This window comes from Mycteria americana, chromosome 16, assembly GCF_035582795.1.
Source record: "Mycteria americana isolate JAX WOST 10 ecotype Jacksonville Zoo and Gardens chromosome 16, USCA_MyAme_1.0, whole genome shotgun sequence".
In the NCBI taxonomy this organism is placed as follows: domain Eukaryota; kingdom Metazoa; phylum Chordata; class Aves; order Ciconiiformes; family Ciconiidae; genus Mycteria; species Mycteria americana.
Genome location: NC_134380.1, coordinates 11,497,331 through 11,524,870, shown reverse-complemented (window position 1 = coordinate 11,524,870; position 27,540 = coordinate 11,497,331). Strand labels below are relative to the sequence as shown.

The window sequence follows — 27,540 nt, the reverse complement described above, 5'->3', positions numbered from 1 at the left end:
GTAGCAGCTTGCCCTGATGCTGGCCCTGGTCGTACAGCCATGGCCATCGCTGTGGCATGGCTGTACTCAACAGCAACACCTGCTCCAAAGGCCACCAAAGGTTTTCACACTGCAGCAGAGGACAAGAACTGTTTGTTTCTCCCACCTCTGCTTATTAAATAGCCATTGTAGGCAGCTAGCTGAAAGGAAAATTGACCAACATGGTTGCATCAGTCAAACTACAAAAATAATTGTATTGCCCAAGTCTCAGATGCTTTTGTGGCTCTGCTTTATCAAGGATTAATTTTAAAACCAGCTCATGGTGATTACCCAAGCAGCAAACATCCAACTGTAGCAGTTGCTCAGAAACTGTTTTTTGAAATACAAGGCACCGACTCCCTGTTTTTGTTTGTTGGGGCTTTTTTGTTTTGTTTTTAAACTTTTTCCTGCTCTACAACACCATTTTCCATCTGACATCCCTGTTTCAAAATCAAACTATGCTGATCCACAGGGACAGTCCTAGGACATTCAAAAAAACAGCTATTCCGATTCATTTTTAGGTTTTATTAGAGCTTCCCACTAGGTCCCTATGAATAGAAGATGTTTTCCCCCAAAACATGATTAATTTAAAATTATTCCCCTGCTGCCTTTGCAGCGTCGCTCATGTGCTCTGTGTCCTAGGGACGATCTGCCGTCAGCCTCACTCCGAGCTAAGGCTGTTCTGAAGCTGTGAAACTTCCTCCCCAAAAATCAATCATCTTCACAGTTGCAGGTTTTAAACTCCATAACAGGGGAATATTACGGACACTCAAAGGCCCACGTGCTGCAAAGGGGGATTAATCTAGGCAGATATATGTGTCCACATAGAATCTGCCTCATTTAGATGGTATTGCATGCGGCCCTTTTTCCAAAAGCCCTGTGGTGCACATCAAGAGATCTAAGGCCAATGACTTCAGCACTCACATGAGGATTACTCATCTAATTAGGGGGTTTGCAGGCTCTGCCCCTGCCTTTCTGTGCACTGTTAGTGTCATTGTACTGACTTCTGGAACATTTGTCATTTAGCGACTGGCTCTAGGGTTTGTTTTCCCTTGTATTTTCCCCGGCAGATTTGACCCCACAAGGTAGCAGCGGCAGTAACCACACCAGCGAAGCGGCTCTGTGCACAAATGCGGTAAGTTCAGAGCGTACATTTTGTGAAGAAGGAAACACGCGACCCTTCCAAGCACCAGTTGCCCACGGAGGCAGAGAGGACTGTCTTGCTTTCCAGCCAGCGCGACAGCGGTGCCACCACCAGCTTTCCCCACGCCGCCGCCCCTCGCCCACCCCGCGCAGCCCTTCCCCAGCGCCGGCCCGGCCCCGCCAGCAGCCACTTGTCGCTGTCCCCCTCTCGTGCCGCCGCCCCAGCCGCTGCAGGCAGCGGTGGCCCCAGATGTGCTCCCCCCAGATGTGCTCCCCCCACAGCTGCCCGCGCTCGTCTGATGCAACCACAACATCACCACGTGGCCACGCACAGCTGTTCCCCGCCGCCAGCCAATAGCAGCCGGCTCCGCTAACCCCGGAGGCGGGGCCGTCCCGCCCGCCCCTGGCGGATAGGTCGAGCCGCGAGTCCATCGGCGGGTTGGGCGGCCCCTCCGGCGGGACGCGGGCCAATGGGAAGCGGCACCGCCCCTGGCGGCCGCCAGCGCCGCGGAGCCGGCCGGGGCCGGCGCGGGGGAGGCGCCGCCGCCGCGGGGGCCGGAGCGGGCCGAGCCGCCGCGCCCGCTCCATGGAGGCCGCGGCCGAGGCTCCGGGGGGGCCCGCGGCGCTCAGCTGCTTCTCCTACAACCAGGACTGCACGTAAGCGGGGCGGGCGCCGCGGGGCGGGGGGCGACGGCGGCGCGGCGGCGGCCGGGCGGGGCTGGCCGGCCCCACGGCCCGCAGCGGGGCTGGTCCCGCAGCCCCCCACGGGGCATGACAGCTCGGAGCGGGGCGGCCCTGGGGCCCCCGCAGCGGGTCCGGCTCCGTGGGGCTCCGGGCGAGGCTCCTCTCCCCACGGCCCAAACGGGGCTGGCCCTGTGGGATCCCCGGCCCCGCAAGGCCCTGCTCCCCTCTTTGGGGCACCTGGCTCTCACCGGACATCCTCAAATGCCCCAAGTGAGGTCTCTGGGGGGCAGAAAAATCCAGAGGAATCACTTGTTTTACCTCCCCAGCAGTCTGGGAAGCATTTTTGGATGGTCAGAGAAGTGACTTTCTCCGAGGGCTTTGTCTGCTGACAGCCCCTCCACGCCGGTGCCTGGCTGGCCTGTGCTGTGCCCACTTTGTAGGTGGCAAAGTTGCCCAGGGCTCCGTGCCGGGAGTGCTGAAGTACCAGCCCACCACCCCAAGACAGAGGGTTTCCTTAGAGCCTCTCACCCTTACACCGTTGCTAACCTGTGGTTTACCTGCTTCAAAGCTGATCATTTGAGAACCATTTCCAACTGGGACAACAAACATCCTGAAGCAGTGAGAGGCACACAGTCTCTGGCAATCGTAGCCCAGAGCCAAGATCAGCTCAGATCATGGGGAACAAGATAAGAATCACAGATACCAGCCTCACACCTGGAAATACCATTACCTTTGCAGCACTGCTTTGCATCTACTGTGTCTAAACAAAGAGTGCTTTGATGGGTGGCAAGGCACTGCTGACGTGAACCTGCTGGCCACCACCAGCACAAACAGTGTGCGTTGGTATTCTGGGCCAGCCGCTGATTTAAGAGCTAGATGTTGCTGCTTACTATATCTGGAACTGAGCAGAGCCAGCACTTGGCATGACCGCGCCTTGCACTACATGCCTGCACCCACGGCCATGAGCAGCGAGAGCAAAGCTTCCACAGCCCTCACAAGTCAGTGTAGATGGATCAGCTCCTTGCTTAGGAAACAGCTCCTTTTTATGTCCCAAAGGTCCTGTCTGCAGCCTCGCGGGTAGAGGTGTGCCTTTTTGTTCCTCCAGCAACCACAGGACCATATGAGTGGATGACAGTTTGCCATCTCACAGGGATACTGTGAGCCTGCTTCCACAGGCTGCTATAGCCTCAGATGGAAAGCAGGATTCTTGGGTTTGTTACCTTATATGCTTTAGGTTGAGAGCAGAAACTGAAGTTGTGCCTTCACAGATCACTGTACCAAGAACTACCCATTTCCCCTACATGCAGGGACTCTTGCTATCACCTGGAGGCCACAAGATCTAAACTAGCAAGCTTTTGTCTTGTCTTTGCAGCTCCCTGGCAATTGGAACCACAACTGGATACAGGCTTTTCTCCTTAAGTTCTGTGGAGCAACTGGACCAGGTCCACGAAAGCAGTAAGTCTCCTGTTTTGCTGCAGTGGAATATCAGCTGACAGACTTTACCTCTATTACCGCACTTCAGTCTGCCTTGAGGGGGTGATTCTGCTCACTGCCGTTGCACATACGGCATCTATTTCTGCTGCACCCATATCAGGAGAGGAACAGTTCTGGTTATTGCCCTGTGCACAGCAGCCTTTAGAGTGAGCTACAGCCTTGGAGAAGCCTTTGAACAGTCAACAGTACTTTAACAAAGTTGAAGGAGTCCCACAAGTTTAGAGTCCAGCTTCTTTTTCACTGCTGTCAGTCTGACAGCAGCAGTTTGTCCTGCAAACCAGCATTCAGAGGTAGTTTACCACTAGCATGTTTCAGATAGATGGACAGGTGAGTGCAGACTCCCAGCACAGATGCTGGATAACTCACAGGCTTTTAGCCCAATGTGGTATTTACAAGCAAGATGCTTTTAACAGGTTTCCCCATGTAAGAAGGTCATGCACAGCAGGCTTTCAGCTATTAGCTGTGCTCAGAGCAGCATGCAATGCACTTAACAGCTCAAAACAAGTCAGGCCTTATGAAGCATGTACTCTACTCTGGTTCAGGCCGTGGCCAGAAGTCTTTCAGCCAAGACACACTGAAGATACACCTTGCACCTGGTATGCACTAGTCTCTCTCCACTAGCTAGAGAGGGAGCCTCAGCAACCAGACATAGCTGCATCATCTCAAACAAAGTCCAGGCTCCTTTCCTCTTTACCTCACAGGGTAACTCAGCTGCTATACAGCAGCAAGCCATAGACTTATTTTAGAAGTATTTAGGAGTTTGGATTGCCCCCAGAGTCAGACCAAAGGCCAGAGAGAAACAGATCCCTGCTGGTGACACACTCAAGGTGATGGGCTGAGACATGAGCAGTCCCATATCATGGCTGTGCAGCAGTCCCTGTACCCCCAACACAGCACAACCCAAGCACTGAGCACCATTCAGGGCTACCTATGCATAGTTCCTGATGACTTGGGTACAGGTCCACCAGGACCATTGTAATGGTGCCTACCAACACAACAGGAGTCATCCTAAACGTGGTCTCTGCAAGACATAACACCCCACTGCTCACCACAGCCATGCTAGAGCTCTCTAGAGACCACAACCCTAGTGACAGGGAAGGATTAAACATGTCAGCCTTCCCTAAGGAGGCTGGGAGAAATCAGATACCACACAGAATAAACAGTTACACACAGCTTGCTCCTTACCTCACAAACACAACCCCAACCAAACTGGGTGGGCTCCTCCTTTTTTATAAGCCCTTCCCAAGGATTAACTACAGCTGGAGGGCCCAGGGATTAGCTTCAGCTGGAGGGCCCTGCCCAGGAGAGGCACAGCAGCACTGTCAAAGGGGGCTGGCTTAAATTCTGCCTTCAGGGGAAGGTTCATTAACCCCTTCCTGCTCTGTCCTAAATGCTTTGTGCCAGGTATGAGAAATTTTTAACAAAAGCAGATGTTGAACACCTCAGCACTGAGCGTTCCAACTCGATTCCCTCTTGAGTCTTACTTGTTGCTGCAATCAAACCAACTATAAGCCAAGCTAAAGGCTCTGTCTTGCTTTCCTTCTGTGCCCAGATGAAATCCCAGATGTTTACATCGTGGAGCGTCTGTTCTCCAGCAGCCTTGTGGTTGTGGTCAGTCATGCCAAGCCACAGCAAATGAATGTCTACCACTTCAAGAAAGGGACAGAGATCTGCAACTATAGCTATTCCAGTAACATACTGTCTATCCGGCTGAATCGTCAGGTAAGAGGCTGGGAAAAGGGGTTAGCCAGAGTTGTCCCGCTCTGGTTCTTTGCTGGGGTTGACTTTCCAGCTGGGAGCCCGCTGCCTAGCAGAACAGCGGCAGCCCGAGGAGGTTTGCGTGGAGACTGTGAAGAGGGACTGGAGGGGTAGGTACCTGTCCTCTCCTACCAGCTTCACTTCAGGCTTGGTGACCCCTGACAGAGGAGCAGGATGCCTGTGGATATCATCTGCCGCAACTGTTTCCTTCAGTAAAATGAAGCTAAGTCCTTGTTTTCCTAGCAGTTACACAAAGACTTTCTGTTGTCTGCCTTCTTGCCTATTCAGTATGCAGCTCTGCCAAAAAAACACCTTTTCATCTTCCTCCCTCCCTTGGATTCCACATCCTGTCTTCAGGCCCACCTCTGCCATCTTGGTTGCAAATGAGACCTTCAAAGTTGGTAACAAAACCCAGGAGTAACTTGAACTCCGTGGATGAGGCGAAAGGCTGCTTCTCAAGTACTGCTAGCAGCCTTGCTTTATTTTTAAAGGTATAGAAAACATTCAGGCCACTTAGAAGACGACTTTTAGAGTGTTATTCTCTGAAGTGACACAGCCTCATGCAGCCCTGAGCCCTTTTGGAGGATTTTAAGTCACCTTTCCTTTTGTCCGTAATTATTTTCAAAGTGTATGCCATAAGAAGCAGAGGACATTTTACAATGAAGAAATAAGCAGTCTGTGTAATTGTATATAATCAGCCTCTCCTCAGTTAGCAACAGTGAGTCCTGCAGTAAGGCTCTCCCATAAGGAAACTCTGGGTTGAGTTTCCAGTAAAGCTGTGTTTGACCAGAAGTTCCTGTGCTGCAATTAAATCTGTCCTAAATTGATTTTCACTTACACTTACAATGGAGCTGGCAAAATAAGGACTTCCTTGGAACTGCAGATAGATGTATATGTATAAAAATAAACTGGGAGGTTCTGCTTAGCAGCTCTAGGGGATTAGTGTGAGAATAAAATAAGTTCAGGCTTTTCCCCATGTGCTGCTCTGGAGAGTGCCTGAAGATGATGCATAGGCTCAGCTTTGCATCTGTGTTCCTTGGCTGCTTTATGAGCTTGGGTTCAAATCCTGGGCTGAGCTCATCCTCCAGCTGTAACACAGACAAATCTGGAGAGATTTGAAGATGCTAGAGATATTTGGGTAGATAGAAGAGAAATCACTGTTTCAGTCCTTATTCAAGATTGAAACCGGTGGCAGTCAGGTTCTGCATGTGCTGTGACATTTGAGCCTTGTGCCTGGGCTTCTGTATGAAAGCTATACTTCATTAAAAGTCCATAGAAAGCCAAACCAAGGGATCAAGCCCAGCCAGCATGGGTTCAGGAAAGGCAGGTCCTGCTTGACCAACCTGATCTCCTTCTACGACAAGGTGACCCGCCTAGCAGATGAGGGAAAGGCTGTGGATGTTGTCTATCTAGACTTCAGTAAAGCCTTCGACACTGTTTCCCACAGCATTCTCCTGGAGAAACTGGCTGCTCATGGCTTGGACGGGTGTACTCGTCGCTGGGTAAAGAACTGGCTGGATGGCCGGGCCCAAAGAGTGGTGGGGAATGGAGTTTACTCCAGTTGGCGGCCGGTCACCAGCGGTGTTCCCCAGGGCTCTGTGCTGGGGCCAGTCCTGTTCAATATCTTTATCAATGATCTGGATGAGGGGATCGAGTGCACCCTCAGTCAGTTTGCAGACGACACCAAGTTGTGCGGGAGCGTTGATCTGCTGGAGGGCAGGAAGGCTCTGCAGAGGGACCTGGACAGGCTGGATGCATGGGCCGAGGTCAATTGTATGGGGTTCAACAAGGCCAAGTGCAAGGTCCTGCCCTTGGGCCACAGCAACCCCATGCAACGCTGCAGGCTTGGGGAAGAGTGGCTGGAAAGCTGCCCGGCAGAGAAGGACCTGGGGGTGTTGGTCGACAGCTGCCTGAATATGAGCCAGCAGTGTGCCCAGGTGGCCAAGAAAGCCAATGGCATCCTGGCTTGTATCAGAAACAGCGTGGCCAGCAGGAGCAGGGCAGTGATCGTGCCCCTGTACCCGGCACTGGTGAGGCCACACCTCGAATGCTGTGTTCAGTGTTGGGCCCCTCACTCCCAGAGAGACATTGAGGGGCTGGAGCGTGTCCAGAGAAGGGCAACGGAGCTGGGGAAGGGTCTGGAGCACAAGGCTGATGGGGAGCGGCTGAGGGACCTGGGGTTGTTCAGCCTGGAGAGGAGGCGGCTGAGGGGAGACCTCATCGCTCTCTACAACGGCCTGAAAGGAGGCTGTAGAGAGGTGGGGTTGGTCTCATCTCCAGGTAACAAGTGATAGGACGAGAGGAAATGGCCTCAAGTTGCGCCAGGGGAGGTTTAGACTGGATATGAGGAAATTTTACTTCACTGAAAGGGTTATCAAGCATTGGAACAGGCTGCCCAGGGAAGTGGTGGAGTTGCCATCCCTGGAGGTATTTAAAGGACGTTTGGATGAGGTGCTGAGGGACATGGTGTAGTGGTGGGCTTGGCAGTGTTAGGTTTGTGGTTGGACTCGATGATCTTAAAGATCTTTTCCAACCTATACGATTCTGTGATTCTGTGAAATCCTATACAAGGCATTAACAGAGGAAAATGGTGGCAAATAAAACGGGAACAGGTCTCAAACAAATGGTGCACGTTTCAATTTGATATCTCTGTGAAAAAGTCCTCGTTGCGCAAACGAGTGAGTCCCTCGGTTGTTGTTGATCCATGGGAATTCTTTGTTCCAAGCTCCGTTATAACTCTCAAGTGTGTTAAGGTGGATCGTGATTTGTCTCAAAGTGGGGAATAAGGCTGTGCTGTGGGACCAGGGAGAAGCTCTCCTGCAGCCTCCCTGGGTTTTCATTCACTGCTGAAAGCCTGCTGAGCTCTTTGGAGAGGTTTGATACTTTTCCCTGGCTGTGTCCAGACCCAGCACATTTAAGTCCTCAACGCACAACTCAGTTATCTAACGTGATTCGTGTCAAACTGAAGTACTAAAGAAAAATACTGGTGAGCAGTAACATTTTGTACAAAACGCAGTGCCTGCGTAGCCATCACAACACCAGGCACCTTCTCTGAGGCTCTGTCTGTGTGCACAGTGAGGATAAAACCCATTCCTCATCTCAGCAGGGTTTGCACTGACGTTAGCATGGGCTGCAGGGAGGGCAGGAGGCAGAGAACCAGCCCTCTCCAACTCGTGCTGAGCTTGTCCAGGCCTCCTTTGCCTGTTCACCTCCCACCCCCATCACTTTCCTGGATTTTGTCCCAGTCAGTGCCAGCATCTCTTGCTGCAGCTCTGGCTTTGCCGTCATCTGGAAACCTCCTTTCACCTGTACATCAATAGCAGTGCGTTTTGCAGTTCTGGGAAAGCACATGGTGGCTTTGCCGAAATCAGCTGTATAAATATTACTCTGATGGTCTCTGCTAGGAAGTTGATGGCTGTTACTGTAGAAAAGGCAAAGTCTTCCTGGAAATGCAAAATGGCTCTGACACAGCCCCAGATGCTGTGGTTAGCAGGAATAGAAGTGGGAAAGAGTTTGATCTGAGAGTAATGGTGGAGCAAGGCAAAGATTTTCTAATGTGGGTGTTTCAAGTTAGTGACTAAGCTCCACATTTAGATACTAAATAAGTGGCCTCATTTCTAAAGAGGTGGAGGCTTCCTGTACATGGATTTGGGTGCTCCAACTGCAGGAGCCTGGATGGAGTCTGGCCTTACGTTTTTATTGGGAGATTTTCAGCGCTTCTGGACACTTGGCACTAATGTAGGTGGAGCTGTGCGCTCGCTGGACTTAGAAAGCACGACTCTTCAGCCAGATCCAAAGCCTGGTCCCAAAAAAAGCCTCTGTGCAAAATGCCTCTGTGGTAACACGTAGAGATCTGGACCAGGCTGAGACACAAAGCTGAGTGGTCACGGAGATGATGGCCCAGTGCTAAGGTTACAGCATTAGGCTTTTTTTTCCCTTTCTGCCTTTCCTCCCCATCGCTTGGCAGCTCCTCTCTTAGCGGCTGCCTCTTGGCTGGGTGGGTGGGTGTTCCTGACGAGTTCAGCAGAAGAGGTACAAGCACCTTAACTTGGAAATACCCTACCCATCTGCCAAGATGGTGTAAATGCGACTGTCCCTGAACAAATGTTTCCCAGCCCAGTTTTTATGCAGTTTTGCAGGGCACATAAAGCAGAGTCTTGCCTGCTGGTGCCAAATGGGAAAAGAAACATTAATTTGCGGAACAGATGCATGGGGTTTAGCAGCAGTGGGAGGCCCATCACCTAAATGTTCGCTCCCAAATCAGGAAAAAGTCAGGGCAAGGGGCACGTAGTCCCATCTGTAGGCATACTGACAAGCAGGATTGGCAGCGTCTCTGCTGCCTGGCCTTTATGATCAAAAAGTAATTTGCTATGAAAAGAACTGCAAAGAAAAGTTGGGTAGGAAAGGATGGCAATGAAGGCCCCATGACTAGGGTATGACCCTGATGTGTCTTCCTGTTCCTGGGGTCTGGGGATGTGGAAGATCAGCTCTTAGAGCAGCAGAGAAGAAGTCATGATGTCAAGCAGTCATTTAGCTGCTTTCTAAAGCAAGACCAGATGCAGGCAGCTCTCAAAAGCGGAGTCATACAAACTCAAAGGTTCTCCAGTGAGAGGGGATGGAGAAGCAGGAGAGATCATGTTTCTGTTACACTTCAGTGCGTGAGAAATTCCTGTTGAGTTTTTCTAACAATGAAGATTTGGGTGTGTGAACTGTGGGAGCAGCAGACAGAGGCACCGTGCCCATGCTGGTGAGGTTCTGTGCATGTCCCTTGTGTCCTTGCAGAGGCTGGTTGTTTGCCTGGAGGAGTCAATTTACATCCATAACATTAAGGACATGAAGCTTTTGAAGACTATTCTGGATACGCCTCCAAATACAACAGGTAAGCACAGAAAAACTGTGTGAAAGGGAGAGATCAGCTCTGCAGGAGCTTTGTAGAGCCACAACACTCATGTTAGAATTTAAACCAGCCTGTGGTTTGTGTATCCTAATTCAGCACTGGGGAGCCAGAAATGCATGGAGGCAGGCAGTCGGGCTTGGGAGAGCAAAACCCTGCTCTGTCCTGAGCAAATGCATCAAAGGAGAGCAGAAATGGTCAGCGTGGTTTGACTTCACCTCCCAGGCTCGGTCCCTTCCTGTCCTTGCGCAGGATGTCTGTGCAGCTCACAGCTTCCCGCAGCGTGCCTTTATTCTCTTTCACAAGCAGAAAGCTGTAAGGCAGGCCAGGATCGCAAGCTTCCCTCCACATATAGGACGACTTGAAACTCTCCCTCCAGGGCTCCCTGCTCTTCCTTCATCGTGCCCTGCGTCAGAGAGTCCTGCAGCGTTTTTGCTCTCCGGACAAAGGAGCCCAGCTTCCCCATGCTGCCGGCGTGAGTCAGCTCTGCAGCGTCACGCCGTGCTGCAGAGCTTGGCACTCCCTGCAGACCTGTGGTTAACCCAGGTTCTCTTTTGGCCATGGGCATGCACTGCTCCGCTAAGGTAGAAAGATCTTGTGATTACTTACAGGCTTGGGGTCAGCTCCCAAAGTGATTAACACTATGAAGATCACCCGGGGCAGAAAACACAGCCAGGCACAGCACTAATTCCCTGCCAGGGAGTTCCCAGGAGCCCGGGCTGCCACCTGGTATTATTCCATATACGCTGCAAACCCAAGGGGGTTTGCAGGGCAGGTGGCTGCAGAACAGATCCTCTCTGTGCGGCATAGGGTGAATCCGGCTTTCCTGCTCAAGGGAGAGGAGCTATTTTTAGCCGTGGATAGGGAAACTTGGCCGAGCGCCTGCGGCAGCGATGCCGTGCGTTGCTGTGATATCCCAGTCGGTCGCAGGCTGCAGCGTTGTTTCACGGGTGGTTGATCGGGAAGTTGCTGATGTGCTCACGCCTGGCTTCTGGGCTTTCAAGGGACGCTCTTCTGGCAGCTCCCCTGACCTACTTCAGGTCTCAACAGATGGCCTCTCCATGCAGATTAAACATACTAAGTACTGCAAATATAATTAAAGTTTAAAACCTTCCCGAGAAAGCCCAGCAGCGGCAGGAAGGGCAGGGATACCCAGGCCTGAAGCTGTTCTGAAGTGCAGCTGAGTCATCAGGCCATGGTTTAACAGCAACAGCCATCAGTGCTCACCAGGCCAGGACTAGGCTGCTGCAGATCACAGGACTTCATACAGGCTTAATTTTTTAAAACCCTTTTACTGCAGCAGCTGTCATTGAAATGAGCTGAGTGACAAGCACTGTGCCACGCGTGCTCCCTTTGTCCCTGGACCACCTGCTGTGGTCCCAAGCCTGACCCCGAGGACGGCGTGTCCAGGAGTACGAGGCAGTCCAGCCTCACCGCTCTTAGGACAACCCTTTTCGGAGTGGGGATCTGTGCCGAGGGGGTGCAGGAGCACACGGCAAGCGTGCCACACACACACACCCCGAGTGTGTGCCCTGGGCACGGTCACACCAGCACGGTGAGGACTGGGATTTGCTGCACACCCACCGGCCAGTCGCAATGAGATCCCTGGCTGTTCCTGGCCAGGACGTGGCTCCCAGTCCAGCCTCCTCCACGCAGGAGAGGAAAACTCCCACGGTGGCCAAGCCTGTTGTTTTTCACGTGTGCTCAAGCATGTTGTTTTTCATGTGGCTCATGTCAGGGGCAGGATTTGCACCGAGGAGGTCACAGTGCTCGTGGTGACATGCGTGCCACGAGGGCACATCGCGGGGATGACTGCACCATGAAAGCCACCTCACGTGGCTCCCCCCAAGCCCCAGATGTGCCTGGACCTGCTGGCTTGGGGGCAAGGCCAGGCTTCTCAGACACGGTAGCTTTTTTCCACGCTGCTCGAGGAAGCCACCTGCGATGTGGCATTCCCAGAGGCACCAGCCTGAGCAGCACCAGCCTGCCTCCTCCCTCCTGAGCCTGCCACTGCATGCACCGACCCTCGCCAGGGCTGTGGGGCTGCCGAGAGCAGCGGAGCATCTTCAAAGGCTGCCCGTGTCCCTTGTGGTCCTTGTTCTTTGTGCGTCCCTGAGGTCAGCCCAGTACACTCGCATCTGTGTTTTCCCCTGGCCTAGTTTCCCGTCTGCCTCTCCCAGCCAGGCGCGGAGCAGAGGGAGCGGGTGACTCACACCAGCCGCTCAGAGCTTGCTTTGTTTAGCTTGAGCGTTCTCTAGATCCTCCACTTAGAGAAAGGGCTACGCTGATCCCCCCTGTGCTGCCTGGGCTGGGGGAAGACCATCCTGAAAAGACACCCTTGCTCATCACGAGCAAAGTCTCTGGGCTATCTCTGCCTTCCTCCTATTCCTCCCTCTTTGGGTGCCTTTTAATTGCTTGCACTTCGCTGCTGCTGTGCCTCTTCTCCCCGATGCACGCCGTCCCTGGCATGATGTAAATGCCTCTGATTGATAGGGAGTGGATCCCTGGGGCCCCTGGCCGATTCTGCAGCTCCTGGCTCCGCTGCGGTCTCTTTGTTTAGTTATAAACAATGACCTAAAATGAGAGCTTCAGCCGATCCTTCCCCGCTTCTGGGCCTGGGCCAGGGCCGTGTCCCGACACGACGGGTTGCACGGCATGTGTGCGCACATCCGTGCATATACGTGCACGCGTGCGGGCATCCTGTTTGGGGAGTATGGCAGCATCCCCGCTGCCTTTAACCCCGTGACTTCCTCCGCACGTGGGACGAGGTAGGACCCCCCGGCAGGGGCCAGGAAGCTCAGGTCGTGCTGAAGCCTTGAGTTGGATTTGGGAGGACTGTGAGCGTGCGGACGTGGCGCAGGAAGCGGGACCCGTTTCTGTATGTGACAGGATTCACTGGGATGGGTCCTCAGCCAGCGGCAGAAATGAGAGGCAGGAAGAGATGCTCTTTTCCGAGGTCACCTGGGGGACAGGCGGAGGGACATACCCACACACACATCCATCCATCCCTGTCTCATCCTGTAATTCCTGCTCACTTTGAAAGGTGTGTTTGGGAACCTTTGTGCTCATGTTGGCATAAAAACAGATGGCTATTATGAGGAAGAATTCCCCCTGTGGTTAAAATTTAGCTAGGTTCAGGTTCCTTGTCAGCTGGAAACTCCCTGCACAACTGTGGCATTTGCTTTGTCTTTCTCTGCTTCCCTTTTCCGTTCAGAGAGAAAGGAAATGGCACTGTCCAGCCCCACAGCCGCTGCCTTGCCGTGCCAGCCGTCAGGTGCCAGGCCCCATATCGGGGTTGCATCCACGCCGCACTGCTCATCTGCGCTTCCGACCCGGCACCTACGCCCTGCGCACATCTGGAGGTGCCCAGATGTGCTAACAGGAGTCCTGTTAGCCCTGAGAGCAAGATGTCCCTTTCTGTGTTTCATGCACCTATTCTTGCCTTCTCAAAGGAGATGATTAAGGGGGAGAAGGCAAGAGGGTGCCCAAAAGCGGGACCTGGGCTCCTTCTGAGCAGGGTTTGGGGGAGGACGGTGGCTGGGAGAAGGGAGCCGTACTGTCCCATACCAGCAGGTGTCCCCACGGCCGAGGCATTGCCAGCGCGCAGCCAGCGTGCGCCCGGTGCCGGACGCTGCCCCAAAATGAGACAGAGCCTGAACCCCCCTGCGGTGTCCATGGCCGCGTTTCTGTTTTCCGTCCTCCACCAGCAAACAACCTCAGCTGTGTCCTTCTCGCCTTGCCAGGTCTGTGCGCTCTCTCGATCAACCACGCCAACTCCTACTTGGCTTATCCCGGCAGCGCGACCAGCGGAGAGATCGTGCTTTATGACGGAAATACTTTGGTAAGTGCGAAGCTCGCCCATTTGGATACCAGCAGGGACTGAAAACAAACAGAACCACAGCAAAGCCAACAGGGCCTTTGGGAAGGATGAATAAATACACTCCACCGAGCTAGACTGCAAGGGAATTGCCCGGGGCCGGCACGTTCCCCATCCCCCTTGCTTGGACGCCACGCGAAGCAGACAGCCTCTTTGAGATCAGGACATCCATCTCTCAGTATGGGATATGAAAGGGAAACGTGACCCACTACCCCGCAGCCTGAGGGCCGCTGCCAGGCTGACGCAGGGGTTCCTATAGGGGGTTCCTATAGGAGCTTCAGCAGCGTGTCCCATGGGATTGATGTGACCAGGGTGGCTTAGGGAGTGTTGGAGCTGCTCCAGGCGCAGCGCGGGACCTGGAGCAGCTGCTTTGCCACACTGCGGGCTGGAAGGGATGCCGGACCTGAAGTCACGGAGAGGGTGAGGTGTCCAAAGCCCCCCTCAGGAAATCTGTCCCTGGCTGGAAGCAGGGTCATGATTATCTGCTGTTTATGCCAGGGCTTTGGATTACATAAGGCTGTTGTTCTGTACGTGCGGCGGGAGCTAAGGATCTGCAGCAGGGGAGGAGCAGAGCACAAGGGGAAAACACGCTGCTGCTGTGAGAGGTACTAGCGGGGGCCTGGGCTCCCTGCAGGCATCAGGGTGGTGTCGCTGCAGCGGGATTTGCCGTACTTTGCAGGGAGGCCAGCTCTGCCTCTGCACAAAGAAATGCCAGGCTTCAGAGACGGCACAGTCACGATCCCGCAGCCTGGAGGGGTGGGGAGCTGAGGACCTCTGCCCCTGAAATGAGCTTTCTGTCATCACAGTGGCCATAGTAGGCAGGGAGTGAGGTCGAGGCAGGGCAAAGATAAGAAATGCTGAGGGTGTTGAAGGGATACCGTAAGTGCGATATGATCCCGTGAATCCATGTTGGCAGGCCTGGATAGGCTGCAAGGCAGGGAATGCCCTGCCCTTACACAGTCCGAGGAGCAACGTGTCTCTTGGCACTCACGTTACCTTCTGCCCTACAGAAAACAGCCTGCACGATTCCTGCCCATGACGGGCCTCTGGCTGCTCTCGCCTTCAACTCCACCGGCTCGAAGCTGGCAAGCGCTTCCGAAAAAGTGAGTGAGCACCGCTGCGAGCACCCTCCCTGCTGCCTGTGCTCTCTGCCCGCAGCTGGCAGGGGGGTCCCAGCCAGCTCGGCTGCCTGGAGCACGGAGAGCAGGACCTGCCCATTCTTAAACACAGCCAACAGAGGAGGGGCACTTAAAAGGACTCTGACTTGTAAGAGTCCAGTGTATCGGGTTCAGGTTGGCCCCGGCTGGCAAACAGGAGGGACCTTTGCATGTCCTGAGTTTCCTGGGTGTGTCAGAGAAGGGCTCGCTCCTTTGCCCTGGTCCTTTGCCCTGGTCCTTTGCCCTGCTCCTGCGTGATCTTTCCATTTGCATTTTTTACAGGGCACAGTCATTCGTGTATTTTCCATTCCTGGTGGGCAAAAGCTCTATGAATTCCGGCGAGGGATGAAAAGGTCAGTTCATTCTTCTGTCGGTGACAAGTACACAGAGGGCTTCCGGAGCAGAAATGTAAACACAGGGACAGGGCAACGTCAGATCCTGGTGGCTTTGGCATCTTTTGCAGAAAGAAAACAAGAGTGAGCATATCAGATAGAAATGTCATTGTGCCAGACAGCCACACTGTGCCCAGCTGCCTCTGGCAAGTTTAGTGATTCAATTCAGTATGTCGCAGAACAGGGCAATTGCAGAGAACAGAGGTAGATTCTGTCCATTTACTCTGTCCTTTCTTGTTTCTTACTTGAAATAATGAAGTCCCCGAAGTCATCAGCCCAACTCTTGCCCTCTCAAAGGAGGTGTTTTGAAGCTACTAAGTCATTTGCGCAGAGCTCAAGTCTCAATGGCAGGGATAGGCTGTCGCTGCCCTTCTGCAGGCTCCCTCAGATGTTTTCAGTAGATGCTTCCCTGACTTTTCCCTCTTCTCCATCCCTGACCTGCCTGTGATTTTACACCCGCTTCTCCAAGGACAAAAACTGCCATGACCGAGACACCCTGGCCCTGCTGAGCATGCGCCGGAGGAGATGCCACATGTATCTGGCTACGCAGTGCTTTGGATATCCTCCCTGGCCTTTGCAGTACCAGAAGCTTCAGCTGCTGTAGTGAGGCTGGCACAGATGTTCACTCCACAGACAGCTCTGTGAGCAAGGACATTTCCACCTCTCTGGCTGTTTGTCACTACCTCGAGGCTACCCGCAGCTCTGCTGAGCAAAGGGATTAGGGAAATGCTAGTCAGTCAGCCCGCAGGCTCGGCAGCAGCCAGGCAGGGTGCTCCTCGCCATGTATGGGTCTCCTTCCTCCCTGTCCTCTTCTCTGTGAGCAAAACCAAGCAGTTCCCCTTGAACGGTATGCCGTGAAGTGACCAGTCCTGTCTTTGCTTGGCCCTAGGTATGTGAACATCAGCTCTCTGGTGTTCAGCATGGATTCCCAGTTCCTCTGTGCTTCCAGCAACACGGAGACTGTGCACATCTTCAAACTGGAGCATCTAACTGACAGGTGAGGGGTTAGCCTGGGTTAATCTGCCTGCCCCGGGGGTGTCTCTGCTTCAAAGGTCTGCCTGTACACAGCTGGCCTCCATTTCCTCACCACGTACTCTCCATGAGCAATACCAGCTGCAAACTCTCTTTGGCTTTGTGTCCTGAGGGACTCACTCCTTGGAGAAGCTACACACTGCATCCCTGCTGTCAGCCTCTCCAGGCCAGCTCTGGGTTTATTAGCTGCCACTGTCCCCTGCCTCCTTCCCATGTATCCAGCTAGGCTGGTGCACAATGTGTGCAGGTGCTCCAAAGAAAGCCTTCACGTATCTGATATCAGGATCATTTTGTCTGTTCCTGATCTGTTTTGTCACGCCGATTGCGGTAGCCCCACTGATGCTGCTTTGTGACCCCCTCAGCCGGCCAGAAGAGCCTCCAACCTGGAGCGGTTACATGGGAAAGATGTTCCAGGCTGCTACCAACTACCTCCCTGCTCAGGTATCAGGCATGATGAACCAGGATCGAGCCTTTGCCACCGTCCGCCTGAACATCTCCGGACAAAGGAACATCTGTGCCCTCTCCACGTATGTATTGACATCTGCGTCCCTTCTGCCACACCAGCCTTGAGCAGACACAACTATCTCTGCAGAACACCACCGCTGTGGCCCCTTATCTTGTACCCATGCCTGCAGAGCACGCAGCACGGGTGCGTGCCGTATGTGCGTGCGAGTGCAGATGCGTTTGGACTCATGATGCTTTTCTCAATAGGATTCAGAAGCTGCCTCGACTGTTGGTGACTACGTCAGATGGACATCTCTACATCTATAACTTGGACCCGCAAGATGGAGGGGAGTGTGTCTTAATTAAGAAACACAGGTAACGATACCTCCAGACACATCTGATACAGAGGCTGATCTTTCAAAAAATTAAGGGAAATTTCACCTGAAAGCACAAAATGGAGCTGTAGGAGCAAGAACGTTAGAACTGACTTTGTGATTTTAGCTGCCTGATCCGACAGACGTGGGTGGGAACCACGTCAGCAGGCAGGGACGTGGGGCTTCTTGCAGAAGAAACCAGAGATGTCTCAGATCCTTAGGCAGCGGTGGGACATGTCAGCTTAGACAGCAGAGGTGGGCAGGCTGTGCCTTAGGAGATGCCTCCAGCAGCAAGCGCTGACCACCATGGTGGCGGGAGAGCAGAGCACCTTCTCCAGGCATGAGTGGGTGCTGGAGAGCTGACTTTGGGGGTAGGATGGTGTGGAGCAATGCTGGGAGCTTCCGTAAACAAAAACCCTCACAGATGCACGCTCGCAGACATGCAGTGCCAAAGCAGAGTCTTCCGTGCTGCCGTTCAGTTTGTATGCAAATTTGATTAAGCACGTAACCCCCCCACGCACATCTGGGCTACTTGGCTCCAGATGTGAAGCCTTTGGGGTGGGGTGCGACGTAACATGTGCTCTAAGCCGGGAGGTGGCTGACAGCCAGGAAAATGCCAGCAGTTTTTTGAAAAGCCACAAAACAACGGCACTTCAAAGCTGCGCTGTCCAGCGTGCTCTGGCCGCCGCCTTCAGACACCGCTGACGCCCGCCTGCTCCCGTCCCGAAGCGGCCATCCGGAGCTGGCGGGCCAGCTTTGTATGTGGGTTCCTCTTAGCATCAGAGGACTGAAAGGGGCCCTTGGGTCATGAGTTACGTTACATCATACTATATCTCTGCTCAAACTCCGTCCTAAACTAGCCAGCGCTGCTTTTCCCATCTAGTCCGCTCCTGTTGGAAGCCCTTTGGAGCCCCCTCTGTGATTAGAAACACTGTTTGCCTTTGTAACCTAAAGCTTTTGTGGTCAATCTGTTCCCTTCTATTCTTGTGCCAGCATTGTCCTCTAGCTGAAGTAGAGCTTTCCCTATCTTCTGCTCCCCGCCCTGCTTTACTGGTAGAGGACAATGCTCTCCTCCTCTGCAGCGCTGCTAGGGCTGCAGGCAGTGCCTATATCACAGAATCACAGAATCGTATAGGTTGGAAAAGACCTTTAAGATCATCGAGTCCAACCACAAACCTAACACTACCAAGCCCACCACTACACCATGTCCCTCAGCACCTCATCCAAACGGCTTTTAAATACCTCCAGGGATGGCGACTCCACCACTTCCCTGGGCAGCCTGGTCCAGTGCTTGACAACCCTTTCAGTGAAGTAAAATTTCCTCATATCCAGTCTAAACCTCCCCTGGCGCAACTTGAGGCCATTTCCTCTCGTCCTATCACTTGTTACCTGGAGAAGAGACCGACCCCACCTCTCTACCCCCTCCTTTCAGGCAGTTGTAGAGAGTGATGAGGTCTCCCCTCAGCCGCCTCCTCTCCAGGCTGAACAACCCCAGGTCCCTCAGCCGCTCCCCATCAGCCTTGTGCTCCAGACCCTTCCCCAGCTCCGTTGCCCTTCTCTGGACACGCTCCAGCCCCTCAATGTCTCTCTGGGAGTGAGGGGCCCAACACTGAACACAGCATTCGAGGTGTGGCCTCACCAGTGCCGAGTACAGGGGCATGATCACTGCCCTGCTCCTGCTGGCCACACTAGTGCTGATATAAGCCAGGATGCCATTGGCTTTCTTGGCCACCTGGGCACACTGCTGGCTCATATTCAGGCGGCTGTCAACCAACACCCCCAGGTCCTTCTCTGCCGGGCAGCTTTCCAGCCACTCTTCCCCACGCCTGTAGTGTTGCATGGGGTTGCTGTGGCCCAAGGGCAGGACCTTGCACTTGGCCTTGTTGAACCTCACACAATTGACCTCGGCCCATGGATCCAGCCTGTCCAGGTCCCTCTGCAGAGCCTTCCTGCCCTCAGCAGATCAACACTCCCACACAACTTGGTGTTGTCTGCAAACTGACTGAGGGTGCACTCGATCCCCTCATCCAGATCATTGATAAAGATATTAAACAGAACTGGCCCCAGCACAGAGCCCTGGGGAACACCGCTTGTGACCGGCCACCAACTGGAGTAAACTCCATTCCCCACCACTCCTTGGGCCTGGCCATATGCAGTGACGCGGAGGGGTGATGTGCTTCAAGGAGACGTGGATGCGTGTGCTTGTCTTAGCTGGCACTGGGGGAGGAATGGTTGGGGCCAGAACTAACTCTGCTCCCCTCTCTTGCTCCTGTACAATTAGTCTGCTTGGCTCAGGAAAGATGGAGGAGAACAAAGAAAATGACCTTCGGCCTCCATTACCTCAATCGTACGCAGCGACTGTAGCCAGACAAAGTACAGTGCCTTCAACTTCCACCATGCCAGGTAAGCATTGCATCTGCCCTTCCTCAGGCAGAAGCAAGAAAGCCACCTGGGGAAAAGTGGAACGTTTCCAAACTTCCAAGGGTTCAACCAGAAACACCACTTGTGCAAAGCAGACTGGGGCAGCAGGACTCTGTGGAGCTCCCGCGGTTCATCCCCTACCCCAAAAACAGGCCAGGCGTTTTCTGCTCTGCTTCCCAGGACCCCTTGCCAGTGCTTCTCCTCCTTGTGCAGAGCTGCACCGCAAACGGGCTCACCAGCAGAGCAGTAACCACGTCCAAGCTTCACAGTTTGTCAGGCAGCAGCTGCTGCCAGGCTGGTTTCCAGGAGTTGAAACTGTGGGTGTAGAAGGCAGATCTCACTGTTTCTGTGGCAAGATCGCTACGGATTCTCCCGAACCTGTTACACCTTACCCTAACAAAGCTAGCACTAAACTGTTGGCAGGAGAAGGTGACTATCTCCTTATATTCCCAAGTCTAAAGGTCCACATACAGATGTGGATCTTATTCTGAAACTGGTGCTTACATTCATGGTGGGAGGAGGAAAGCTTCTGCCACAGGAGCTCGCCATGTAGTCCATTCCCTTATCTGTAGTGTCAATGGAGATACCTTTCTCTTCTGCAGTCCCCCAGAGCTCTGCCAAAAAGCCAGAGAAAGCAGCTCTGCGCTAAAAAGGTGATAAAATAGTGTTTCCACTGTTTGTTTCCAGCCTTCTTCCATCCATTTATCCGTAATGTTTTGTATTTTTACTTGGACAGGTTATTCAGAGGACGGTGGTGCCCTGCGAGGAGAGGTTATCCCAGAGCATGAGTTTGCAACTGGACCAGTGTGTCTTGATGACGAGAATGAGTTTCCTCCTGTGAGCATTCGGGACCCCTAAAACTGCAATTCAGCCCTCATGCTAAGAAGAAAGTATTAACCTCTTACAGAAGAGATACTGTTGCCCCCACCTTGTCCCAGCTCACTGTGAAGCCTAAAATAACTAATGAAGTTATAGGGACAGTGCCAGGAAAAGTACATCCCCACTAAATGGCAGCTAGGGATGGGGCAATGATCAAATCTAATAATTAGAGACCGATCTGAACAAACTAGTTGAGCGAAGTGCAGATGCAGCATGACGTTGAGATCCACATCTGACCTTTATGCCTTGCGCAGATTTCTAGTATTACCAGGAACAGCTTTAATTTGAACAATGCCATCATTTAGAAATAAAAAACTTAATGCTCCCTGTTGCATTTACAGTCAGTTGTATCAGTTTATGGAATGCAACTGGGACATACCTGAACCTCACCAGTCTCTTCATTTCCAAGCTAACTGAAAAGGAAGCTTCTTTTCCAAGTACAAAGATGAAAGGCACAACAGAGTTTTAAACCGTTTTATGAGTTTTATATGGCACTTTCTCAGTTACCGTTGGACGAAGAGACTGGCTTGTTAAAATCCAACTTAAGCCTGGCAGTGTCTCTCCGGCTCCTTTTCCTATTACACACGCATTTATATGTTAAGTATCTAACCCCTAAATGGACAGATGTTGGTACCGTGCTGTGACCTGGTTGTAATCAGCAGTGTCTTCATAATAGTAATGCATTAATACAGCAGAATATTGTAATGGATTTCAAGTTGTAGACTTGGCAGACTTTCGAATCCCTTACTCCGTTTCTACATATCCTGCTGTTAGAGTTTTGCCTGAAAAGGAGGAAGTAAAAACTTTATCAGGATCCCAGGATTTGTTCCATATGCTGAGGCTGACCTCTGTGAGGCACTTTCCTATCAACTGATGCAAAGTGTTATTTAGATAAAAGCTCACGACTCCCTTTGAAACAACACTGCCTAAATCCAACTCAAGTGGCATAAACCTTAGACCAGTTCTCTTTTGTTACCTGTGACGTAGCCTGCTGCAAACTGAGAACAAGAGTTTTCTAGTTGTCCTACTCCATTACCCGAGAAGGACATTTAAAATGTCCCTCCTCTGGTCAAAGTCGTGTGGCCACGCAGGAGCTGGTGGCCCAGGCACCTGGAAGGAGCAGCAGGGCCAGAGAGAAATCCTTTGCTTCCTTCTGATGAACCTGCTCTTGAACATGTGGTTTGGGGACAAGCAAATGCCAGCAAGCAGGAATCACGCTGCTCCTGAATGAGCCTTCCTGCTGGGACTATGCCGTACGAAAGCAGCCCCAAACCCCTGCTGTACAACAGCAGGTGCTTCATTAAATGAACTTTGATCTGTCAAAATCCCGTGCTGTGAGTAACCTGACAGAGCAACTTACACGTGTAACGTTAGGGAGGAGGTGGTGTGGGAGGGAAGGCGCTTTCCAAAAATACTCCCTGATACGGTGGCTTAGCAATTGGAGCTTCCAGGTAAAGTCCCTGCAGCTAGGACTCCGGTTTTGCCCCTCCGTCGCTGACAGGAATGTGCTTTGCATCTGGTCGACCAGCTAGCGCAGCGCTGGCTCCCACTGCGTGAGTGCGTAGAGATTGGTCGGGATGTTTTGATGCTCTGAATTTCACTGAACTTCGCTGTTTTCTCAGCGCTGAGATGTTCAGTCTCAATGAGGCGTTCAAGGGGGGGTTTAGGCATCGGTCACTTCTGTGCAGAGAAGGAGGGAGAGAAAACCTGACCTTATCCAACAAAAATGTTTTGACAGCATTCTGCTTTGCGGAAACATGGGAAGGGTTTTGTTTGTTTTCCAGTGTGCAACAAAAAGACATTTAAAAACCTCAAAACTTGTGACAAAATGGAATATTCACCCGCAGCCCACGCCACGAGTATGGCTTTGAACTTAGACATACTTTGGGAGAAACAGCAGTGCTCAGACCCAGCAGTTCCTCTCCATTTTGAAACATCTTGCCTTCCCCTGACCTCAAGCAAGACTTCAGAGGCTCAGCTGTTAAGAGCGAGGAAAAGCAGCTTCAGTCTAACGTAAAATCTGTTGCTGCTTGTCGAAAACTGCCTCTTCATTAAACAGAAGGAGGGACAGATCAGAGAAGAGATGAGAAGCCCAAGGAGGGCTCATAAAAAGTGGCCTCAACAAGAGCGAATGTGGATGTTGCTACTGATTGCGCCAGGACCGCTAAAGGATCCTGCAGCAAGAGGTTAAACGAGTTCAATTACGTCTCTTGCTTGCATTGTTGGGGTGGATTAAGCGCTTTCAGGTGTGCCGTTGATCTCGCGCAGAAAGGACTCGGGCGTTATTGAGATGGACAGCAGGCTAAAGCCTCGGGGGAGGCGAAGGTGCCGTGCTTGAGACGTGCCGGGACGTCGCCCTTGCTCTGCGTGGTCAGAAGGCTTTGTGGGATGGGAAGAGCAAACCCAGCTCTGGCTGCAGATGCTTGTGGTGATTACGGCTGTTTTCTGGTTACCTGCCCGAGCAGCTGCCACCTTTCTGTGGGTTCATCAGTGTCGGTGAGGTTTCCGGCGGTGTCGGGAGGTGCTGGTGTGTGCTTCGGGCCAGGCAGGGCACCGCTGGGCCAGCTCCACTTTTGGGAGCCGCCGTAGTGGCTCTCCCCACCAAGGCATGGTCAGAACAGTTTTAGGGTAGCGCTGTGAGGTTTGGTGAAGAAATCCTACAGGATTCAGCACGCAAGATGGCCTGTGTGGACCCGAGGAATGCACACCAGGGGATCGCTCTTAAAACTTCTGAGATTCAGTAGGAAAGGGGATTTCTTCCAGCAGATTGCTCGGTGCTTTTCCAGGCATACATGACCCGTCCTGCATTTGGCTGCTGAAGCTTGCTGCGTGCTGAAGCTTGTCAGCTTTGGGACCAGAGTTGATGTGAAGTCTTTATTGGGAGAGCCTTTTCATTAAGTCAGGCTAGATTGCGTACAGCGGTCAGCTCTTCAAAGACAGCTTCCCCTCACTGATACTCAGTCTTAAGAAACACCTCTCTCACATCGATTTTTGGCTACCTCCACAACTGTTTGGGCAGCCTGCCTGTGCTGCCAAAAGCTGCTGCTGCCCGGGCATGCCCGTGGCTCCTGCCTGCAGCGTTCATTACGGGGTGCGCAGGGTGGAATAAAAACTGACCCCGGCAGCGAGCAGCAGCCGTCAGCAGCTCCTCGCTGCAGTTCCCACCCCTGCCTGCTCCCTGGAAGGACAGGCAGGAGCAGGAGCTCCAGCAGCCCGTGCACCACAGCCGCCCTCGACAGCACGACGTCCCCGGCCTGGGAGCAATTGCTGTCTGCAGGGGGGAGCAACCAGTGCCCCAGCGTGGGATCCGCACACATCCCCGCTGCTCCAAACCATGGATCTTAATACAAGCAGCCAGGCTGCAGATGCATCTTCGGCTCCACAGAACCGGTTTTTGCCCATGTTCCTCCTCGTTGTTTGCTGGATGGTGTTTCACTTGTTGTCTTGCGCGGATATGCAACGCTAATGATTTTAAGTGATTTTTTTATTTAACAGCTGGCTGTGAGCAGAGGAAAGGCAATAGATTTTGCTGTGGAGCTCTCCTAATAATCATGTTTCACGGGGGATGAGCAAGTTTGGCAGAACCTGACTGGCTTCTTCTTCTTCACGGCACCTCCTGCCCCAGTAGCTCAGACAGGCATTTGGGGCTTTCAGGATTAAGCCCAGCTTATCAGTACATTATCTGAGGTCCCTTGGGAAACATGCAGTCCAGTGCCAATGGTTGTGCCTCAAAACTGGGCAAGTGATGGTCCCGAAGCCCATGGAGAGACAGATCCCGGGAGGAAGAGCTGGCACAGACCCTCCTGCAGCTGGGGCTGTGGGGATCGCATCCGTCCCGCTGGGAGACGCAGGTCAAGTCTGGCAAGGCTGGAGCTGATAAAGGGAGACCTGTGCCTTGGCTCATGGTTAGGGTCTGTAGAGGCACCCGCCTCGGGCGCTGCAGCAGCCCCGCAGCTCTGCCCAAGCCTCATCCAGAAGTAGGTGCACGTCTTACCCCAGGGTCTCTAGCCTCGTCCCCTGCCATGAGTAGCTGATGTGAAGTGGTTCAGGATCCTCGCTGCTGCCTGTTTCTTCTACGCGCCTGCTTTGCTCTTTCATTCGAAGGCTTTGCTGATACTTAGGCTAGGCTTCCCCTCACCGAATCCAGTCTAACATGTAGGTGTTTAACTCTGGGCTCTGTCTGGAGACCCCGGACAGACACGGTGATGCCCGGCACGCACCTTTCCCCTCCCGCCATGCCAGCAGCTGAACTCTTTAGGAGGACTTAGCCAGGCAAACGGACCTCACCCCCAGTAACCAAACTCCTGCAAGCATGGCTGTGCTCAGCCCAATGCCAGCTAGAGGCAAGACACACTTACCACCCAGCCAGATGGTTCCTGTTCCCAGCACTGTGAATATGGGGAGGGGGAGAGTAAATAAATAAACCACTCACAAATTTGCCTTTGAATGGAAAGTAAAACACTGCAGGACATCCCTCCCCCTTCTCCTCCCATGTGCGTAAAACCAACTTGAAACACACCCTGTTGCTGGGAAAAGTAAGGCCATTCTGTTTTGATTTTGGTAGATAATCTTGTGCCGTGGAGGTCAGCCGGGCAAAACGAAGAGGTCATGATGAGAAGCAAACATCCGCGCTTAGGACAGCTGCTGGGAAGTGCTTTGGAAAAGCCAGGAATTTCGAAGAACAGATCTGTGAGTCCCCAAGACGAGAAAAAAAAAATCCAAGGTGGGCCACTGCTTTTTTCTACAGTATGTTTAAGTGAATACCTGGCCCCACTAGCCCCTTGTTTTAATTTATGTCTGGGTGGGGTGTCAATGTACTGTATGCACATCGCTATATTTAACAGACTATATGTTAGAAGCACAGTGTAAATGCTAATTTAATCAATTTGTATGTAACCAGGATTTTATATACCCATTTGTCCCTTTTCTAATTTATGCTGTTTTGTGTGTATAAATGTACTTATAGGAAGATATATTAAACTTATGTCTTTGTACAGTATATACATACTATTTTACCCAGGCAAAGTATTTTTGCAGTGATATTAGAGAAGATGCCATTTGCTATGTTTAAAGACAGAATAAAGTCACAGTCTGTCCCTGGCAGCTTGCTGCCTGTGCTCCTGCTGTTCTTTGTGGGGCCCTAAAGATGTCAGTCTTGATTAAGTTTTATGAGTGGGAGAGTGGGTTTGGGAGCTGGTGCGAGGACAGCTGCTTCCACCCGACCCGCCTGGCCGAGTTCACACAAATCCACTTACGGCTTGTCCAAAGAAAGAGCTGGGTGCGTAAATCGGAGTCCAGAATGGTTTCAGAAAACCCTCACTCAGCTGCTGAGAAATCCCGGTGGTTTCTTAAGTTTCAGTTGCACCTTTGGTTTTGTCTTTGCATCTGCCAGGAAACGGCCCTGTAAGAGCTGTTTCGCCCCATCTGTGCCCCTAGCATCGCACCGGGACTGGCAGGAGCAGCTTCTCTGTCTGGAGCCCTGATCTGCTGGGACATCTCGGGCAGGGACCTCTCCTCACCTCCCTAAAAACCAATGCGCTTACACCATTGGTCTTCCCACGCAGAGTTGTCGGGGAGCAGCTACCCCAGTTCTGCACTGCAAACCTCTCCCCCAGACCTTCCCAAAAAAAGCCTTTTCCAAACCCTGGGCCTTGGGTCCGTGTCTTAGCACAGTCCCTGACCCCCGGCAGTGCAAAGCAGCCGCAGGACAAGCCCAGCATCCTGCCCACGAGGAGGGCAGCAGTCAGCGAGAGCCCAGCACCCTCCTTCTTTTACAGACAGCTGGGTCTACCGTAACCCCGTTAATAAACCTCTCTTGGCAGCTGGAGGGGCAGGTGCTCCGTTTTCCAGAGCACTCACCTTGTGCTGGCCGGGAATTTTCTCTCTGCAGCCACGGACTTCCAGGGTCTCGGCACCAGAAGGGACGTTTGCTCCGAGGCTGCGGGCCCCGTCCTCCCCTGCCTTGTGCTCCCACCAGCCCCTCCTGTAAGTCCATTTTAGAGGAAAGCCAAGCGAATTTCCCAGAGGAATTCTCTCCCAAAGCCAGCTCTCGCAATAGGTAGTTTTAATCCAAGCCTGGCTCTTTCTCAGCTAAAGAGCCCTACAAAAAGCCTGTCTCCTTCCACGTGCCCAGAGCCACCAGGTACTGCAGTGCCCTGCTCTGCCGGGGTGACGGTCCTGCTCTGCAGCAAAGGGGACCCTCTGTGTGCTCACGCAGACCCGCAGCTAACTCACCTCCCCGCTTCACAGCACGGAGCAAAGGGGACTGCAGCCTCCATCCCTCTCCTCCGTGGCCAACCTCCAGCCTGGAGCCAGCATGCACAACAGTCCCGTTCACAGAAACCAGACTCGGGAAAGGAGCAGCCTGAGCAATTATTTGCTTAAAGACAAAGCCACGTTGCTCTTCTTTCCGTGCGACGGGCCGGCATGGCTGCGTGAGACCCGGGCGCTTGGCATCGGCAGGCCACGTGCTGTGCGTTGCAGCAGGGGGTCGCGGCTGGGTCTTTGGAGTAATCTGCAACCGAGACGTTGTCTGTTGCGATGTCCTCCAGCGCTTGTGCGTAAGCCCTGCTGATTGCAGGGAGCGCTGCCTGATACTCTCTGGATGCCACGGCCAAAGGCTCCTGCTCCTGGATATCGCGATCCAGATTGAAAATGAGGGGTGGCTGGTGATGCTCAGCTGGCCCAATGCTCCCGTCGCAAGCCATCGCTCCTCCTAGGGAGGAAACGAGAGAAAAACACTGGAGTCCCAGGCTGCCCAGGGATCATCTCTGTATTCCTCACCCGTCCGTGATGGCCTGGTCCCACCATGTCCCAGCTTTGGGAGCCCGGGTCCTGCTGCTAGTCCGAGAGTGCTTCTGAGGCCAACAACCCCGGGCTGCAAAGCCCATCACACAGACACAGGGGGGCACGTGCTTATCCGTGCTAGGTTTGCTCTTGCTTGAATTAACCTGAGTTGCTTTTTACCTGTATC

The 27,540-nt window shown here is 53.0% G+C and overlaps 2 protein-coding genes across 10 annotated transcripts in view; one reads left to right on the top strand and one right to left on the bottom strand.

Moving 5' to 3' along the window:
- The first annotated feature begins 1,021 nt into the window (after positions 1-1,021).
- On the top strand, positions 1,022-25,668 carry WIPI1 (WD repeat domain, phosphoinositide interacting 1). 3 transcript variants are annotated; one of them, XM_075518909.1, is made up of 13 exons: positions 1,022-1,153; positions 3,218-3,300; positions 4,892-5,061; positions 9,880-9,976; positions 13,735-13,832; positions 14,879-14,971; positions 15,308-15,378; positions 16,307-16,414; positions 16,812-16,976; positions 17,161-17,268; positions 19,549-19,670; positions 20,425-20,525; positions 25,132-25,668. In XM_075518909.1, the coding sequence occupies exons 1-13, from the start codon at positions 1,149-1,151 to the stop codon at positions 25,177-25,179; spliced, it is 1,269 nt and encodes a 422-aa protein (XP_075375024.1). In that variant the 5' UTR covers positions 1,022-1,148; the 3' UTR covers positions 25,180-25,668. The 3 variants fall into 3 exon arrangements, with proteins under 3 accessions (XP_075375024.1, XP_075375022.1, XP_075375023.1); XM_075518907.1 differs by lacking the exon at positions 1,022-1,153 and adding an exon at positions 1,663-1,818; XM_075518908.1 differs by lacking the exon at positions 1,022-1,153 and adding an exon at positions 1,663-1,818 and having other exon boundaries at positions 20,425-20,578.
- Positions 20,902-27,540, bottom strand: part of ARSG (arylsulfatase G) — a 46,580-nt gene continuing 39,941 nt past the window's right edge. For 5 of the 7 annotated variants that reach the window (XM_075518905.1, XM_075518906.1, XM_075518901.1 and 2 more), the window contains one exon: positions 26,614-27,282. In XM_075518905.1, the coding sequence (XP_075375020.1) occupies positions 26,948-27,282 (335 nt within the window). In that variant the 3' untranslated portion in view covers positions 26,614-26,947. Of the gene's footprint in view, positions 22,248-26,432; positions 26,551-26,613; positions 27,283-27,540 lie in introns of those variants that run through there. The other 2 variants (XR_012778127.1, XR_012778126.1) reach the window with 2 other exon arrangements.

Bases quoted from the DNA above. Each gene is read 5' to 3' on its own strand.
- WIPI1 (XM_075518907.1), top strand. From the start codon at position 1,748: ATGGAGGCCGCGGCCGAGGCTCCGGGGGGGCCCGCGGCGCTCAGCTGC. The intron at 15,379-16,306 runs GTCAGTTCATTC...GCTTGGCCCTAG, and splicing joins TTCCGGCGAGGGATGAAAAG to GTATGTGAACATCAGCTCTC. The intron at 17,269-19,548 runs GTAACGATACCT...CTGTACAATTAG, and splicing joins GTCTTAATTAAGAAACACAG to TCTGCTTGGCTCAGGAAAGA.